Source organism: Dendropsophus ebraccatus, chromosome 4 (assembly GCF_027789765.1).
Source record: "Dendropsophus ebraccatus isolate aDenEbr1 chromosome 4, aDenEbr1.pat, whole genome shotgun sequence".
NCBI classification, from domain to species: Eukaryota; Metazoa; Chordata; class Amphibia; order Anura; family Hylidae; genus Dendropsophus; species Dendropsophus ebraccatus.
In genome coordinates this window covers 101,135,407-101,153,316 of record NC_091457.1, presented here as the reverse complement: position 1 = coordinate 101,153,316, position 17,910 = coordinate 101,135,407, and the positions used below count along the sequence as shown (strand labels likewise).

Genomic DNA, 17,910 nt, shown 5'->3' with positions numbered 1-17,910 from the left:
TTGTTCAATACTTACGTGCTGCGGAATCTGTTGGCGCCATACAAATAAATATTATTATAATTACTTACTTCACCTGCTGTATATACAAGCAATATTTAATGATAAAACTATTTTTGTGTTAACAGCTGACTAGTCTCCCAGTTATTATTTAAATTCATTTAAAAGGGAATTATAGTGTCCTTTCTATGAAATGGATGGGCAAACATACTCTTTACATATTATATGTACTGTTATGTGTTTCCATTGTATTTACATACCTACTGTATATATGCATGTGTGTATGTACTGCTATATGTGTCTACCTCTATATATGCAATGTATATACACTGCTTTGTGCATCCATTTTTATATAGAGTACTGCATATGAACCACTATGAACATACCTATATGTATCATGTATGTACCACTATGTGTGTGTCCATCTCAGTGTGTGTCCATATGCAGTGTGTATATATCACTTTAGGCATACAGTTCTATATATGCAGCATTTATGTGCCACTATGTGTATCCGGCTATATATGTACTGTGTGTGCATCACTTTAGATGTACAGGTCTTCTCTATATATCCAGCCTGTATGCACCACAATTTATCACTGTAGGTGTACAGTGTACAGTATGTGTCCAATGGAACAGTGCTGAGTTCAACACTGCCATAACATCCTCCTACTCTCTCTGATTTAGTAAAGCTGATTTACCACCTGCAGCCAGCAGAGGGCAGAATCAGTCCTCTACATAGTGCAGAACTGTTTTCTCTGGACATTAAAGTAGAAGTGAGGCAATTGTGATCTGTTGGCTCTATTTCTCTTAGTAAAGTCAGGAAGTGATTTACCTCTACATGGCACTGTATGCCTCATGTGGCACTGTAGTACGTTCACAGTATGTGTAAATATGCTAGCTATGTAGGCTTTCTGCATACAGTTCTTTGTGAGCACCATATACCACAGTGAGCATAATATGGCTCCATGAGTAAATGACTTTGCAAACCAGTAGGGAGAAAAGCTGTGTCTCTAAGAGGACCCATCTGTACACAGCTGTCAGGAATTCTGCCCTCTGTCAGTAGAGAGCAGAGTACTAGTAAGATGGGTGAGTGACCATTGATGTAAGGCTTAGGAAGGGTAGTGTTCTTCTTTGTGGTGTATGACAACTATCATATAGGACAAGCAGTGCTCCTCGTATTTTGGCGCTGGTTATTGGTGTCCTCATCAGGACATAGGGGAAGCAGGGGCAGCCTATCATGGTATCAGTAGCAGATTATAATAGGTACGATTCAGGCAGTAGCCCGGGGCCCTGAGCTCCTGGGCGGCCCATAGCCACCCAAAAAGACTTATACTCTCAGTAAAGTATTGTCTCCTGGCTATAGTTCTGCCATGATTTGCAAATATAGCTGCTTTTTGCCACAATTTTGCACAAATCAGAGCATCAGAGCACATTATCTATCCTGTACTACCATAGTGCTGCCATAGTTACAGTGGGGTTAAGGCCCTATTCCACAGAACTATTATCGTCCGTATTCGGCCGATATCGGCCGCTACGGACGATAATCGTCCCGTGGAATAGAGTGCAACGATCAGCCGACATCGTTCATGTCGGCTGATCATTGCAGTCGCTTGTTTTTCAACATGTTGAAAAACAAGCGACTGATACAGCAACGATCTGCTGCCGTCGCTCCGTTGAATAGGAGCATCGGCAGCAGACACTGCTGTATCCTATGGGCTGCCCGGACGATCAGCGATCACCCGCGCAGCCCCCCCCCCCCCCCCGCAGCTCACCGCCGCCCCTCCCGCACTCACCCGTTCGCTGCTGCCGCGTTGAATAGCGGCGGCAGCAGCGAGCGGGGAACGAGGAGCAAACGAGCGCTGAGAGCGCTCGTTTGCTCCTCTAGACGAGCCGTCAAATAGGGGCTTTAGGGGCCCAGGCTTGGTGAACAGCCTAAGGCCCATGGTAAGGTAATCCATATCAATGAATATTCACCTGTGACTGAGAGTAAGAAAACAAAATGGTTCCATCTCCTGCGTACCCAGCTTGTCACCAATAGGTCCATAGTATTGGCTGAAGATTTCAACTGCCCCATTACAAAAATGGGTGTACCTCAGCATAATTTAATTGGATACTTCCTGTTCATTGCTCGAGATGGTGACACAGTCATCCTCACTGGAAGCTGTAGACTCTATATAAACTGGCCCTGTGAACTACAGTTGCAGCCGCTAATCCAGACATAAGGGGGGAGATTTATCAAACATGATGTAAAGTGAAACTGGCTCAGTTGCCTTTAGCAACCAATCAGATTCCATCTTTCATTCCTCACAGACTCTTGGGAAAATGGAAGGTGGAATCTGATTGGTTGCTAGAGACAACTGGGCCAGTTTCACTTTACACCATGTTTGATAAATCTACCCCAAGCTATTTGGCTGGGCTTCAGGGGCTAGGCTTAACTGTTGAAGATTGAAGGCCATGCTTTTTGAGTAGTGGGCCTTCAACCCCTTCACGTTATACATTCATCTGGACTTTATTGAGTCTCTGCAAAATTGCTTGGCCAAAGTCAAACAAAATATTGTACTGCGGAAGCTCAGGCAGCTTATTGTCAAGGGAAAGACTCTTGAGTATTGAGATCCTGTCTGTGCTTTAATAAATAGTGTAAATCTGGCCACATGTCACTATTCACATGGCAATGACCTGCTGTGTTTGTGGCTCCAAAATTGACAATTATGTACAATGAGCTCCAAAGAGATGGGAAAGTCTGGCCACTGCTGCCACTTCTGAGAATGTTTGGAAAAAGGTGACTTCTAGTAGGATGCCAAAAGAGCACAGAAACTTGGTATAGATGGCAACTCAGGAAGGCCTGCACTTTCATGTATATCTGTGGACTAAGTGACATGAGACACTGCCTGTGGTGACCCTTTACTGAGGATACACCCTTGAACCTCCTTTAGCACTGCCCATTTTCTCAAACCCCTTTAGATGTCCTGAATAATCTGGAGCAGCATATCATACCACCCTGTATTTTATGGTCATTTTACTGGGGTTTATACTGATGAGCCTATCTGGGAGGTTTGGTGTCTCTGTACTATTAAAAGTATGTCATGTGGCTTGCTAGAAAACGCTGCGTTATGAACTGGGAGAGGATGTCTGTCTAGGACAGGTGCAAGCTGGTTTACAGCCTACGCAGGGACTATGTCATCAGACATGGACAATCCATTTATTGAAGAAGAAGAGGGTTGGTACGCCTACCCTTTCCCCTCTCTCCTTGGTGTGTCTGTCTTTTAATAAAGCTTCAGGTTTCTGTTTCCTCTCCATGTCGTCTTCTTCCCCGCTCCCATCCCTTGCGGATGAGATCTGCAGCTATACTGGTGTATGAATGTAACATATAATGTCAACCATTGTTTGTGTACTGTTATCCCAATTGTATGTCATGTGTATCTGGGGCAATTATGTCAAATTGGCATATGTTCTTCACAAATCTCTAAATATCAATGAAACTACATATACTGATGTCCTTGCGCAGTCCTGAGATTTCTCTCCACACCCACAGTGTGCACTATTCCCTCTGTGTAGATCCCACAGCACTGTTGAGTATGCAGCAGTGCAGGTGAATGTCAATATATACCTATAAAGAACATAGCAGGAAGTGCAGAATGTGCGCAAGCAACAGCTGCTACACCCTGACTGTATGCAAAATGTAGGGAGCACCACTGAGCTCAGCAATATCTCCTCACCCAAACTCTACCATATGAAAGGGAGGACAATGGCTTTCTACAAACGTGAGAGCAATACATCATGGGAAATGCTGTGGGTTGACATACCATTCACTAAGTTGGCATTGGCATTATCAGTGGCGTTTGCCCCTGCGGCACCATCTGAAGCAGCAGGAAGGTGACAGGGTGGATGGGTGGAGCCGACTGTGATAAATTTAAAGAAACAAAGAGAATGAAAATATGAACAAAAAATGAACAAAAATGCAATAAACAAAATATAAATGATGACACAAGGTGTGAGAATCATCTGGATATAGAGGGTCCTTGAGCTCCTGCACTCAAATAACAAAAGATTATGCAATACCTCTAGTCAATGATCCATCCCATTGTCCCGTGGTCCTAACGCCCTATGTTATGCCACTAGGAAGAGCCTACAGAGATGCTAGAATGAGTCTGAGGTGACACGCAGGTCATGTAAGGAATTTCAAAAAAAATTCTCCTACAAATTGCTAGCAAAGCAATGACAAAACTGTGCAAAACTCCATTGACCTAAATGGCTAAAAAACACTAGCAATGGTCAGTCATTACCCCTGGCCCTGGATCAAATTAAGATCCCCCTATAAACATAAGTGAAAAAAACAGCCAAATCTGGAGACTTTGGCAGGAACTGAAAACTGTCTAATGTGTAAAGGGGACTCCCAACTCTCCCCTACAGGTGATGTCAGGAGATGACATCACCTGTAGGATTGCGCATGCTAAATTTCACCTGCCTAACCTTTTTGTTCTCAGAGAGATAAACCAGTGCCAGAGGGATCAGGCAGCATCTTACCTCTGTTCTTTCTATTAAGGACATATAAACATTTGGCCAAGCCAAATATCCATGTGTATGTGGGAAGTGGTAAATAGGAAAGATGGCTGTCAGCCTAAACAATGTTCAGCCATCAGCTTTTGAAAGTGTATGGACAGCTTAACTGATGTGGACAGACACAACTGTTGCCATCTGAAAAACCCTGAAACTACAGCCTAGCCTATATGACAAGTGAGGCTTCAGTCACTCCCCCAGGGTCTCATACAGGGGCATGACATATTGGCTTCAGTCTACAGTATAGACAGTGTGTGCCCCTTGGTGGTATAGACTACATCTACATGTCTTACACTACCTGGTAGATTGGCTCCATCCTCCTTTTTCACACCTGTGTGATGACGATGAAAACAAAACAGAAATAAGATGTTACACGTGAAACAATGAGACATGACAAGCACATGAGTTCGATGCAGTGATCATGGCAGTACAGGAACATGCTAGGCCGAATGCCTCACCATCCTCATCTCCTCAATCACAGCATAAATGAGACACATGTGGGCTCAGCCACGTCATGGCGCTTAGTGCTTGATCCTGGAGGTCCAAGACTCAGGAGATGTGAAGGTTAAAGGACACTAACAACACTAACAACACGGGACAGGAAAGGACACTTACATTTCTTGTCTTTCTTCTCATCCTCTGATTCACTTGCCCCTAACAAGGTGAAAATGATTCCAGTCTGAGAGTTGACACCCACAGCAGTGACAAGCATTCTCCCTGATCCTTCCATCACATGGGTGCCTGTAGAGGAGCAAAGCAAATCAGTAAGAAAGGATCCAACAAAAGCTTCTTTATCAGACAGACAATGGACATTGACTCAGATGTAGTGAGACTGAACTATTTAGCAACTTTGTATTACGAAGATCTAAAAATGTTCCTGATTACTTCAACAAATACTTCATCTGGTGCTTGTAATAGTTTTTGGCTCAAAATTTTGCTACATCCCTAACTAGGCACTGTAGTTGTACTTCATGGTCATCATGCTTGCTTGTATCCACACACCAGCTTCTGTCCATGTGCATTTCTGTAACCATGCACTGTACCACTGTACTGCTTCAATACTGTAACCAACCCTTCCCGTCGCTCCCCGTGCCATGCCGCACCCCGCACACCGCCCCCCCCCCCCCCCCCCTTACACTGCTTCTGCTCACTGCAGAGGCAGCGAGCAGGGAACAAGGCGGAAGCAAGTGCTGACCTGACAGGTTGGCATATGCTGCCCCTAAGGCTATGTTCACACAACGTATGTTTTAGTAAAAGTATGGCTCAACAGCCATACTTTGTACGAGAACATACGTTGCCTTGCTTTCTATGGGATCCCGGCTGGAGCGTATACATATAATATACGCTCTGGCTGGGATCACTCGCAGTGCCGCAAAGAACTGACTTGTCAGTTTTCTGCAAACGCTATTCAGTGAATAGCGGCCGTAGAAAACCATGTCAGTGCACACTATTGAGCCGTCGGCTGCGGACACTTGCTTAATAGTGTGCAGTGGGCAGTTCTAATGCAGGCGTGCACGGATGCGCCCGCATCAGAACTCTGCGGCAGAAAAGATCATCAGGCCAGTACTGCAGTACCGTCCGGGATGATCTTTTCAGAGACCGGCCATTCCGTGACCACGCCGGGTCACGGAACGGCTGGTCTCTCACGTTGTGTGAACATAGCCTAACATTGTGCCATGTAATACGGCCTTGAATCTGTGAAGTCATGATACTATCAATGCAGACCCACATAAGGACACTGCTATCAATATGCTTCATGTGCCTTTTTTTTGTACTCCTCACAGTTGAGATGCCATACAGTTTTGAAGCCTTTAGCTCTAAAACATTTCTCTTGGTCTCACCACGTTAGAGTATAGAGTCCCAGTAGTCTTCTTCTATTTCAGCATGGGTCCTGGCAAATTGTATGAAGGCTTTTATGTGCATGGAGAGGTTTCCTTCATGGATACCCTTCATACATACCAGTCATCTGCATCGTACACCATATGGTGTCACAGAAAACTCTCGCCCCAGGTTGGCTTTCTACTTATTTAGCTAACTGCAGTGAACTTGCATGGGGATCTTCTTCAAACCTTCTCATCAGAAAATGTTTGCGTTAAGGTGCTAACTTCTGTGGATGACCTGGAAGTCTCTGTAAGATGGTTGCAGTTCCATTTATGTAAAATGTTTGTTTTACTTTTGCCACCATATTCTGACTGATAAAGCTTTGCTGATCTTGTAGCCTTCACCTTGTGTAAAGAAATTATTTTTTTTTCCATGCCTTATGACATTTCTTTTCCATGTGGTGCCATTGCTGACAGCATTAAATGGAAAGGGGTTTTCTTTGTTAAAGGAGAAGTCTGGGGCTGCAATTATTTTTGAGAAAAGGCGGGGGCAGAGGGGAACATACTAACCACCACTACAGTGCAAGATCACCCCTCCAGGACCCCGCCAGCCTTAGGGATCTTTTCAGCCGACATCATAACTCGGCTGATTGACAGGCTGCTCAGCCAGTCGGTGAATGCGTCAGGACGCTGCTCCAGTCACTGATTGGCTGAGCGGGCTGTGCATCAGCTGGGGTCCTGGATCTTCTGGCTTGGCGATTTGCGGACAGGGGGAGAGGTAAGTAGTTGTTCCTTATGATGTTCTCCCCTGACCCTGCCGGATTAAAGAAAAAAAATGCTGGACTTTTCCTTTAAGTAATGCCCTTTATAGTCGCCTGTCTGCAGGATACCAATTTAATAATTAATTATACCCGTCTACGGTTGATTTGTTGGTAATCAAGAATTTTTTAGCTTAAGAACCTTTTACATGGGCTGGTTATTTCTAACAAGCGCCTAGGAACACTCAATCAGCCAATAATCAGTCCGTGTAAAAGTGCCAGAGATCAGCCAATGAGCCAGCAAACGCCTGCTTGTCAGCTGACTTGATCTTATGTGCGTCCATAAAATTTCTGATTATTGTCTGCATATAAACAGTAGTTGATTTTCCTCACACTACTTCTGTATTTTGGTAAATAGTGACACATTGTAATCTGTCATAATACAACACCACCATTATCGAATTGCAATACCCTGAAATGAAGGCATCTGTTATCGTGGTAATACATTCAGTGTTCTATATCTATATTACGGTCAGTGGGGAAAAAAAGGAAAAAAACATCTATAGCCCTGCTCTAACCCTTTAGTGAGGATAGGGGGCAGCATCTATACCCCTGCTCTAACCCTTCAGTGAGGAGAGGGGGGCAGCATCTATAGCCCTGTTCTTATGCTTCAGTGAGGAGATAGGGGGCAGCACCTAAAGCCCTGGTCTTGCCCTCACTCAGGGAGAGGTGATGGAATTTATAGCTCTGATCTTACCTCCAGTGAGGAGAGAAGGGATGGCATCCATAACTCTGGTATTACCCTCAATGAGGAAAGAGGGAGGCAGGGGTATCTATTATTTTGGTCTTTTGTCATGCCTTTATAGCTCTGAGGTTTTATTTGTAAACTGCCCCTTGATTTATCTGTGTGGTAACATTAGTCATGGTCGCCATATATAGGGCGAATAAGCCCATTCCACCTCCTCCCTCTATATGGATGAGCACTGTCACCTCTCTATTATATATTACCTGACAGCAGCATCGGATCTTTGTCCACAGACTTTCGGACCTGATCTGACTCCCCAGTTAGAGAACTTTCATCAATTTTCAGATCATTTCCCTGAATAAAGAGGCCATCTGCCGGCAGCAGGTCCCCTGGGAAAAGAGGAAACAAGTAAAGGAGGCTGGATGGTTACCCTTCCCGTCAGCTCAATGAATCAGCTGCACTCATGACACGTACCATATTTTACTTGTGCAATGTCCCCAACAACAAGTTCAGCCACAGGGATCTGAATGACCTGACTGCCCCGAACCACTGTAAATTTTTGCTCCTGCTCAATACGGCTCTGAAGACCCCGAAATTGCTTCTCTTTGCTCCAGTCATTGAAGGCAGTGACAAGCACAACACAGACAACTGAAAGAAGAATGGCAGCTCCTTCAATCCAACCTGCTTCCGATTCACCTTCATCTTCTGCCCCACCAGCAGCTCCACCACAACCTGCAAAAAACACAATACGAAGCTGATCACTTATATCTAAATAACCTACATCCTCTACGCCTAGAAGAAAAAAAAATTGTTACACCTGCACAGAACAATATTCTTTACTGTAAGCGCTGTGAGACTGTGGAAATCTCTACCAGAGGAAGTGGTAATGGTAAATTCAATAAAAGAATTCAAAAGGGGCCAGGGTGAATTTCTGGAGTGTAATGATATTACAGGGTAAAGTCACTGAATTCTGGATAGATGGTTGTTGATCTAGGTGGTTTTTCCTGATCAAGAAGAAATTTCTTTCCCTGAAATGAAGAAAATTGGCTTCTACTTCATAGGGTATTTTGTCTTCCTCTAGATGAAGACTGTCCTGGGATCTTTTGTCTTAATATTCTACCCTACAGTAGATTTCCACTGCTCAGGAGTGGATTTTTCAATCTGCCTACTTTCAAATGCCTTTCCTGATTTATTATCAAACATATAATAAAAACTGTTTGCAACCTTCTACATTTAACACAGTCAATCCTCTAATACTATCACAGTTGCTCCCCTTATATGGGCTATGATTACACGCTGTATAAATAACGGCTATTCTCCATGAATGGCCACAGGTGGCGTTAAACAACAGCTGTTCACAGAAAACGGACATTGTTTATACAAGTGTGAACATAGCCATATTGTGACATGTAAAAAAGATGCTTCCATATATATCACACCTGTAGTAAACACAGTCCCACCAATTAATACTACAAATATATTGCACACATGTAATATCATAAATACAGAGTAGAGAGTAGACTGTTTCCCATCTGAATATACTGTTTTTTAAGGTATTGGTTACATGATTCCAATGTTATGGAGCACCCATGAGTTGTGTGATATAGTTTATTCCATTCTGCTGTGTACTTCACCCACCTTCATTTTCTCCTCCAGGCGGTTGATAGAATGACAGCCCTAGAGATATAATGGCTGCAATTTCCAGGATGATCAGCGTGACGTCCTGCAGAGCTTCCCATACCAGCTGCAAGAAAGTTTTTGGCTTCTTTGGAGGTATAAAGTTTTTACCAAATACTTGCCGCCTTTTCTCTAGATCTGCTAGTGTGCCTGGCAAACCTGAAAAGAGAGTGAGAGAGGGATCTTTAATAGTAGAGTTCCCCCTAAAGAGCAAATGAAAACAAATCTGATTAAGGGTGACTACATGAAGCTAACCTCATTGTTCTACAATGTACACAATGAAAACACTTAATAGACGTACCATACAACATGATACAATACACATACCATCTACATATACCAAAAAAACAACAACATATACAACTATGCTTTTTTATATTTGTGTAAGGAGTAGAAAGGAGCAAGTCTGTTTAGCTTTAGGGCAGGATTTAGGAACCTCTTTGGAGATGTAATGGAGGCTACATCTGACACACACCAACTTACATCCACCAATTGGAACATCCTTTTAGCCATGGCGCAGGAATATGGACTCTTGTTGCTAGTAAAAGCACTACTTTATTGCACACTCCGATAAAATGTACAGTAGAAAAGAGCGATGCGTTTCACCGCCGATTCTGCGTCTATCAAGCTTTATGAGCTTGATAAAGACGCCAGATCAGCGTTGAAATTCTAGGCAATCGCATTGTGACAGATGACAATTGCGAGATCACAAGCCGGGCTGCTGTACTTCCGCTCAATACAAATGCTTCATAGAGTTGTGCTACTAACCAGGTTAGTTTTAATTTGATGAAGGACACTTGTCTCTTGATCCACTGAAGATACTACACTATAGTGCACCTCTGTTTTTTGTATGTGTGTCTATCATCTGACACACACATAGGGGGAGATTTATCAAACATGGCGTAAAGTGAAACTGGCTCAGTCGCCCCTAGCAACCAATCAGATTCCACCTTTCCTTCCTCACAGACTCTTTGGAAAATGAAAGGTGGAATCTGATTGGTTGCTAGGGGCAACTGAGCCAGTTTTACTTTACACCATGTTTGATAAATCTCTCCCTTTACTCCTATTTTTTGTCTGTGGATCAGCAATCTTGTACTGTGCCTCTGTGAGTTAGTGGGGACTCACTATGTACTACTGCTGCTTCTGTTTATTATTATTATTTATTTATTTATAAAGCGCCCTTAATTCCAGAGCGCTATACAATAGATAGCGGTAACAAGCAGGAACAATACAAGATCAACGCATTACATGAAGGCAAATGACAGGCTGGTACATGGGGGAAGAGGACCCTGCCCGTGAGGCTTACAATTAGGGATGGTACGAACCCGGACTCTCTGCAATGATTCCCGCTATCTTAAAACTCCGTGGAGAGGGTGGATACAGTGGGAGGACCGCCTGGAAAACCGGGATACAGCCACAGCCATAGGCTGTATCCCAGTTTTCCAGGCGGTCCTCCCGCTTTATCCACCCTCTCCACGGAGGTAGAAGACAGCGGGAATCATTGCCGAGAGTCCAGGTTAGTACGAACCCGAACCTCGGGATGTTCGGACCATCCCTACTTACAATCTATAAGACTACAAGTACTACTATATTTACAACTGCTTGTACTTTTTGGGAGGCCAAAGAGGGACACTTATGGGTCACTGTATGAAAATACAATTTACATGCATTTCTATATTATGACACTTTTTTCCAACTATGGCCCCATCTCACTACTCCTGTTTGCCTCAAATCTTCTTGAACAACATGTCCACCTAGAACTGCCCTCCCATTTTTTATCCAGCTTGCTTTTCCACCAGCTACCGGGCCCAAGACCTCACTATACTTCTGACACCGCCATAACTGAAGTTACTAATGATCTGTTCACAGCCTCACAACATTGTCTTTAGCTCCTCGACTTAGACCTGTCCCCATGTCTTTTACACAGTAAACCTCTTCCTCCTGTTACAGACTGTCTCATCTCTTGGCATCAATGACTTAGTCTTCTCCTGTATCTACTAATAGCTCACAAACCAGACATTTAGACGCAAATTTATTAATCTGTCCACAAATTTATTATCTGACATTTTTGTCTGACAAATAGCATCCAATCACAGATCAGCTTTCATTTCTCAGAATGGGCTGTGATTGGTAGGTATCTTTCTGAGACTCAGAAATGACTTCGTTGCCTCTCCCTCTTTCTGTTGGCGTCCCTCAAGACTGTGTTCTGGGACTCTTCTCCATCTATATTTTACCCTAAGACAGCATGGAATTCATCATCTTTCCTTCATCTCATAGCAGACCTGTGTAAAGATTAAAGTGTACCTGTCATTATAACTTTCAAAATCTCAATCAACATGGGATGTGATATAAAGCAAGTTTGCAGCTTACCGAATTGTTTTTTTTTTTCATGCTTTAACACAAAGCTGTACTTGCATGTATCTAGGTCCAGTTTCCTGACGGCAGCTTTTTAGTCTTGTGCACAGGAAGTCCTGTGTTTTCCAGTTATCCGTGCGCTCACAGAGAAAGCATTAAATCATTTAAGGGGTTATCCAGCGCTACAAAAACATGGCCACTTTCCCCCTACTGTTGTCTCCAGTTCAGGTGTGATTTGCAATTAAGCTCCATTTACTTCAATGGAACTGAGTTTCAAAACCCCACCCAAACTGGAGACAACAGTAGGGGGAAAGTGGCCATGTTTTTGTAGCGCTGGATAACCCCTTTTAATTGATGGACACATTGAACCATTACTCTGTATTGGTCAGGACTTTCTGCATTTGGTCTCTTTTTTTTCAACCAGCACAAGACCAAAAAGCTGCATCCAACAGACTGGACCTGCATACTAGTAAGTATAGCTTACTTTTAAAGCATGATAACTAAAAAAAATAAAAATAAAGTTCAAACTTGCTTTCTATCACATCATCTATTGATTTAGATTTTGAAAGTTACAACAACAGTGACAGTTTAATCTTGGTCCTATTGGTACTACTGCTGATAAAGGAACCACACCTCATACATACAATCTGTACATATAAACAGTACTCTCCTAATAAACTATATGTGAAAAGCACTGGGACACCTACACACTACACCTACAGGAGTTGTTAGAATATCCCTTTGCAGTTATAGTAGCTTCCACTCTCCTGGGGCAACATTTTAGAGGTGCCTGTGGGAATATTTGCCCATTAATCCAGTTAAGGAAACTGAGGTTAGATGAGAGGGCCAGACACACAATCCCCTTTCTGGTTTTTCTAAAAGTCACCCAAACACGTCTTTATGGACCTTCCTAATGCTGCGTTTACACGGAGCGATAATTCGCCCGATCGTACGATTAACGATTTCGAAGTAACGATTTTTTTTATAACGAACAGCGCTTAGATATATTATACGGAAAAAGCGTTTTGCGATCACTTAAGCCTATCTCGCACATAGGTTAAATCAGGGAACAACTGTTTACACGAAACGATCTGCGAATGTTTTGAGAAAGACAAACAACGATTTAAAGAGGACCTGTCACCCCCCGTGCCGGGGTGACAGGCTCCCGACCCCCCATTACAGCCCCCTATACTCACCTGATCCCGCCGGGTCCCGCTTCCTGATCCCGTCGGGTCACGGAGATATGAGCGCCCGAAGCCCGGCGCACGCGCTCACAGGAGAGTCCAATGCCCATAGAGAGTGACGGAGCATCGGACTCCCCATTCATTCTCTATGAGCGTCGGACTCTTCTATGAGCGCGCGCGCGCCGGGCTTCGGGCGCTCATATCTCCATGACCCGACCGGATCAGGAAGCGGGACCTGGCGGGATCAGGTGAGTATCGAGGGCTGTAACGGGGTCGGGAGCCTGTCACCCCGGCACGAGAGGTGACAGGTCTCCTTTAAGAACATGATGTAAGATTAAAATGAATGATTTCTCGCATGTCGTTTGATCATTCGCTGCGTTTACACGTACGATTATCGTTCGAATTAGATCGTTATCGTTCAAATTCGAACGATAATCGTTCCGTGTAAACGCAGAATAACTTTGTGCACTGGGGCACAGTCATGCTTGAGCAAAAAAGGCCCGAACCTAAACTATTCTCACAAAGTTGGATGCATACAATTGTCCAAGATGTCTTAGTATGCTGAAGCATTTAAAGAACCAAAACGGATTGTGCTAATATCGTTCCTACCTGCACAGCATAGATCTACTGTGCAGCTCCCAGAGGCTACTGGCTATATCTGCAGCGTTAGCTTTACATGGAGGAAAAAGTTTTATTCCAGTGGGACCGGGAAAGGGGCGACAACTAGTCATCTGGGCAGGGAGCTGCCCATGACTAGTCATGGCTCTCTAGTCATGGTCTGTCAGCGCATTCTGCAGGGATGATTGACAGGCAGAGAGACCTGTGAATGGCCTCTCTGCCCCTCCTGCAGCTCCCTTTGACTCCTTCCGCTCGCTGTCTGTGTGTGTAATAGCACAGGCAGTGAGTGGGGAAGGAGGAGGAAGTGAGCATTGACCTGACAGGTCGGCACTTGCTTCCTTCTCTATATCCTCCATGTAATATCGCCTTTACTTCTGAGACTTGGATTTACAGGAATGAGGGCCAGGGAGCAGAAGGCTTAAGCAGTCGTCTGCTCTCCGGACAATGCCTTTAAGACCCAATACTTTTGTCCATATAGTGTCTGTGTCCCCAGATAAGCAAACAATATGAATGTCTTATATTGTGTCACAGCGACCGAGTAAAAAAAGGCTGCTCTTACATGCAGTGTGATACCACCTTCCTGTGTGCAAGGTTATTTTTTAACTTCTTTTTGTGTCATAATATATAAAGCCTATGATATTTTATTGAGAATAATAAAGTGTTGCATATTTTTATGGATTGGCATTGCCTTTGTATAGAAAAAAAATCAGTGGGAAGAGCCTACAGCTGCTGTGCATAATTGATCATTGCAGCCAACACCTGGAGTTGCCAGCTGCAATGGTTAAATGTTTGCAGCAACCACATTCTCTTAGGGTGCGTTTACACAGAAAGATTTGTCTGACAGATTTTGGAAGCCAAAGCCAGGAATGGATTTGAAGAGCATAGATCCCCATCTTTCCCTTATGACCTGATCCCTATTAATAGTCTGTTCCTGGTTTTGGCTTCAAAGATCTGTCAGATAAATCTGTCTGTGTAAACGCACCATTACCACTGTTTATAAGAGCGACTTAAAGGGGTTATCCAGTGTGGGGGCACTTTTTGGGGGAGCGGGGAGGAGGTGGCTGCAATAAAAGATGTCCACTTACCTCCCCGGTTCCAGCGGCGGGTCACTCATCGCGGCGCTCCGGCCCCTGGTTCCCGGCCGCTCAGTAAAGGAGGCGGGATCTGTTTGAAGTCCACACGGATCCCGCCTCCTTCACTGAGTGGCTGAGCGTCCCAGAGACGTAGCGTCTCGGGCGGCATCAGACACCAGGAAGCGGCCGGGAACCGGGTACCGGAGCGCCGCGATGAGTGACCCACCGCTGGGACCGGGGAGGTGAGTGGACGTCTTTTATTTCAGCCACCTCCTCCCCGGTCCCCCCCAAAGAGTGCCCCCATGCTGGAGCACCCCTTTAAAGCCAATGGAACAACAGGTACACTCGCTTTAAGTATCGCCCATGGATAGAACGGCGCTGGTGCGGGGAGGCTGGTGCCACAGTTCTAAAAAAGGACCGTGGCACAGGCTTCCCCATACCAGCAATTGTACTTGATGGCCCGGTTTCCGTGTACGACACCGTTCTATTCACGGGTGCTTCCAGGGCTTCAGCCCCGGCCCACGAACAGAACAGCGATGTACACAGAAACTGGGCTGCAGTTCAAAAAAAAGGACTGCAGCACCGGCTTCCCCGCATCAGTGCCATTCTATCCATGGGCAATACTTAAAGCGGATGTCCCTGATTAGGAACATATAGTCAATATGACAGCACTCTTGAGGTGCATCAATTACAGTCTAGAGAAGGTTTTTTTCTGAAGTGGCATGATGACTGAATGTTTGAAGGTTGAGAGAAAGATCCCAGAGGTGTTATGGGTTATGGGATAGAGATGAGATTAGAGTGGTGAAGTAGATTTGCTTTGCAGAGTAGTAGCTTCTTAGCACAAACTGAAGAAAGTCTGCTGCAGTTTTAGATTTCCTTGACAGACGTTCGGCACACCTAGAGCACCATCAAAGAAAATGAGTTTAGATGTGTTCCAGGGTTGTGGTTCACTTCCTGGATAAAATGGTGCTGTCACGACTCGACTCCCAGAGCTGTGCGGGCTGTGGCTGCTGGAAAGGATGATGGCAGAGGGATGCTCAGTGTCCCTCCAGTGCCCTGTGTCCCTCAGTGTCCCCCTGCCATCATCCTCTCCAGCAGCCACAGCCCGCACAGCTCTGGGAGTCGGGTCGTGACATCACCATGTTATCCAGGAAGTGAATCCTTGATGCAGTAGTAAGTGCAGGAAAAAAGCGCTTTATAAGCATTTCCCATAACAAGTGTATATTGGTAATTTGTATACCTTTTGGTGGGCAATACAATACTTTAATAAAAATTTTCATCAGAGTTCTCCTTTAAGGTCATTTCAAGCTCTGTTGTAAAGCGGTTAATGTCTTCTGTTAGGTCCCTTCACACCCCCGTGTCAGTTTTTACTGTCAGGAAATCCTGATGAATTAATCTCATAACAGTCAAACAAAAAAACAAAAGTCCACACCTGTATTTGTGAACAGTGTCCAAGACAAATGTTTGCCAAAAATATGTAAAGTTCTGGTAAATTCAAGACTGTGGGCAAAAAAATATGGAGTTTAAGGCTGGATTACAATAAGTACACTTAGCCACACCTTTCATATGTCAGGCCCCTCAGAAAGGACATTCCCATTTTAGCAGCACCTAGCTGCTCAGCACCTACTGTTGGCCCCTTCGCATGTAATAATTTATAGACCAAAAAGAGTGAATACTAAAGTAAAACTTTTATTTTATCCAAATTAAAAAAACTACACAAAAAATAATGTGTAACCCAAGAAAAACAGATGAAACAAGAAGGTAGTCGCATAGATTACGGTTTAGCATTGTCAGAAAAAAGCTCAATGTGTTTTCTACCTCCCCCTGTTATGACTAAGTTGTGGTTTAGTATGCACTCATTTTGGGTTTATACTATTCCTTCATCATAGTGAAGATGGCCGCCTCCTTAGAGGGAATAAAGGAAGAAGACAAGATGGCCGCCTCCAGAGAGGAAAGAAAGAGAGGGGAAAACATGGCCACCTCTTAATAGGGGAGAGAAGGGAAAAGATAGCCGCCTTCTGAGAGGAAAGAGAAAGGAAAATATGGCTACCTCCTGAGAGGGGAAAAAGGGGGGGGGGAGATGACTGCCTACTCAGAGGGAGGCAAAACATGACTGACTCTTGGGTATACACCTCTTTTCTTTTCTTTTTTTTTTTAAATGGGAAGGGTCAAACCCATTACACCTTTTATACACCTCTTTTCTATTCTCTGTATTAATATTGCTATTTTGGACAGTAGGAGAGAGACAGTGAAAGACATATTGACAAGATCGGATTTTTGTCTGTATTTTACATGTAACTGTAATGCTTCATTTATCAGAACAGACCATCCAGCAGCATTACCCCTATTTAACATTAATTTTTTGCAGTATATAAGGGCTGCAGTTGCACCATAAGACTATAATAATATAGTCTTTTGCAGCTTACTGCGACCAATCCAACCATGCTCCCACATCCAGGACAGTATAGGGGGAAAACTCTGTATCAGACCCAGGTATAGACAGCAAGCAAATCCAGCACTTGTTTTTTTATAAAATGATGAAAATTCTATCACAGAAAGTACGACAGGCTAACATGTTTTGGCCTGCAACCAAGAAAGCTTGTAGCTCCAGCACCAGATTTCTAGATGAAGTGTGATAAAAACCAGTTCATTTTTATTCAAAACTGTTTAAAAATACTGCTGTGCACAGGGGGAAATCCAACGTATTTCCAGCTTCTAGAAACCCTTGCTGGAGCTAGGCCAGCTATTTCTGTGCATCTAAACCATCCACCACACAAGCCAGACAAGCTTCTGCACTATGTGAAGGTATGTTCTGAACATGTTTCAGACTAAAGGTCCCCTTAAACTTTAATCAAAAGTCGACTGAACCTGCTAACTTCACAGAATTGGCTGACTGTTTAATGTGTATCCCAGATGATGTCAGGGGCTAGTGAGATCAAGGGCATGGATTTTGACTGCTTAACCCTTTCATCCCAAAAGAGATAAGCTGCTGCCAGTGCTATCTGACAGTGGCTTATCCATCCTCTATCCATTTAGAGAACATGAATGTTTAGCCAAGCTGAACTTTCATGTCTATGAGGAGACTGGGAGAGATAGCTGTTAGCCAAATGAACATTCAGCTGACAG

General features: G+C 44.1%; 1 protein-coding gene across 16 annotated transcripts in view; it reads right to left on the bottom strand.

The window, feature by feature from the left end:
* ATP2B2 (ATPase plasma membrane Ca2+ transporting 2) overlaps window positions 1-17,910 on the bottom strand; it is a 192,472-nt gene that overhangs the window by 39,855 nt on the left and 134,707 nt on the right. For 9 of the 16 annotated variants that reach the window (XR_011362613.1, XM_069966472.1, XM_069966479.1 and 6 more), the window contains 6 exons: window positions 9,516-9,713; window positions 8,352-8,609; window positions 8,141-8,266; window positions 5,170-5,295; window positions 4,850-4,885; window positions 3,801-3,896 (listed from right to left, as the gene is read on the bottom strand). Coding sequence is in view for 15 of the 16 variants with exons in the window: in XM_069966472.1 (XP_069822573.1) it covers window positions 3,801-3,896; window positions 4,850-4,885; window positions 5,170-5,295; window positions 8,141-8,266; window positions 8,352-8,609; window positions 9,516-9,713 (840 nt within the window). In the remaining variant the exon portion in view is untranslated. Of the gene's footprint in view, window positions 1-1,971; window positions 2,206-3,800; window positions 3,897-4,849; window positions 4,886-5,169; window positions 5,296-8,140; window positions 8,267-8,351; window positions 8,610-9,515; window positions 9,714-17,910 lie in introns of those variants that run through there. The other 7 variants (XM_069966478.1, XM_069966481.1, XM_069966484.1 and 4 more) reach the window with 3 other exon arrangements.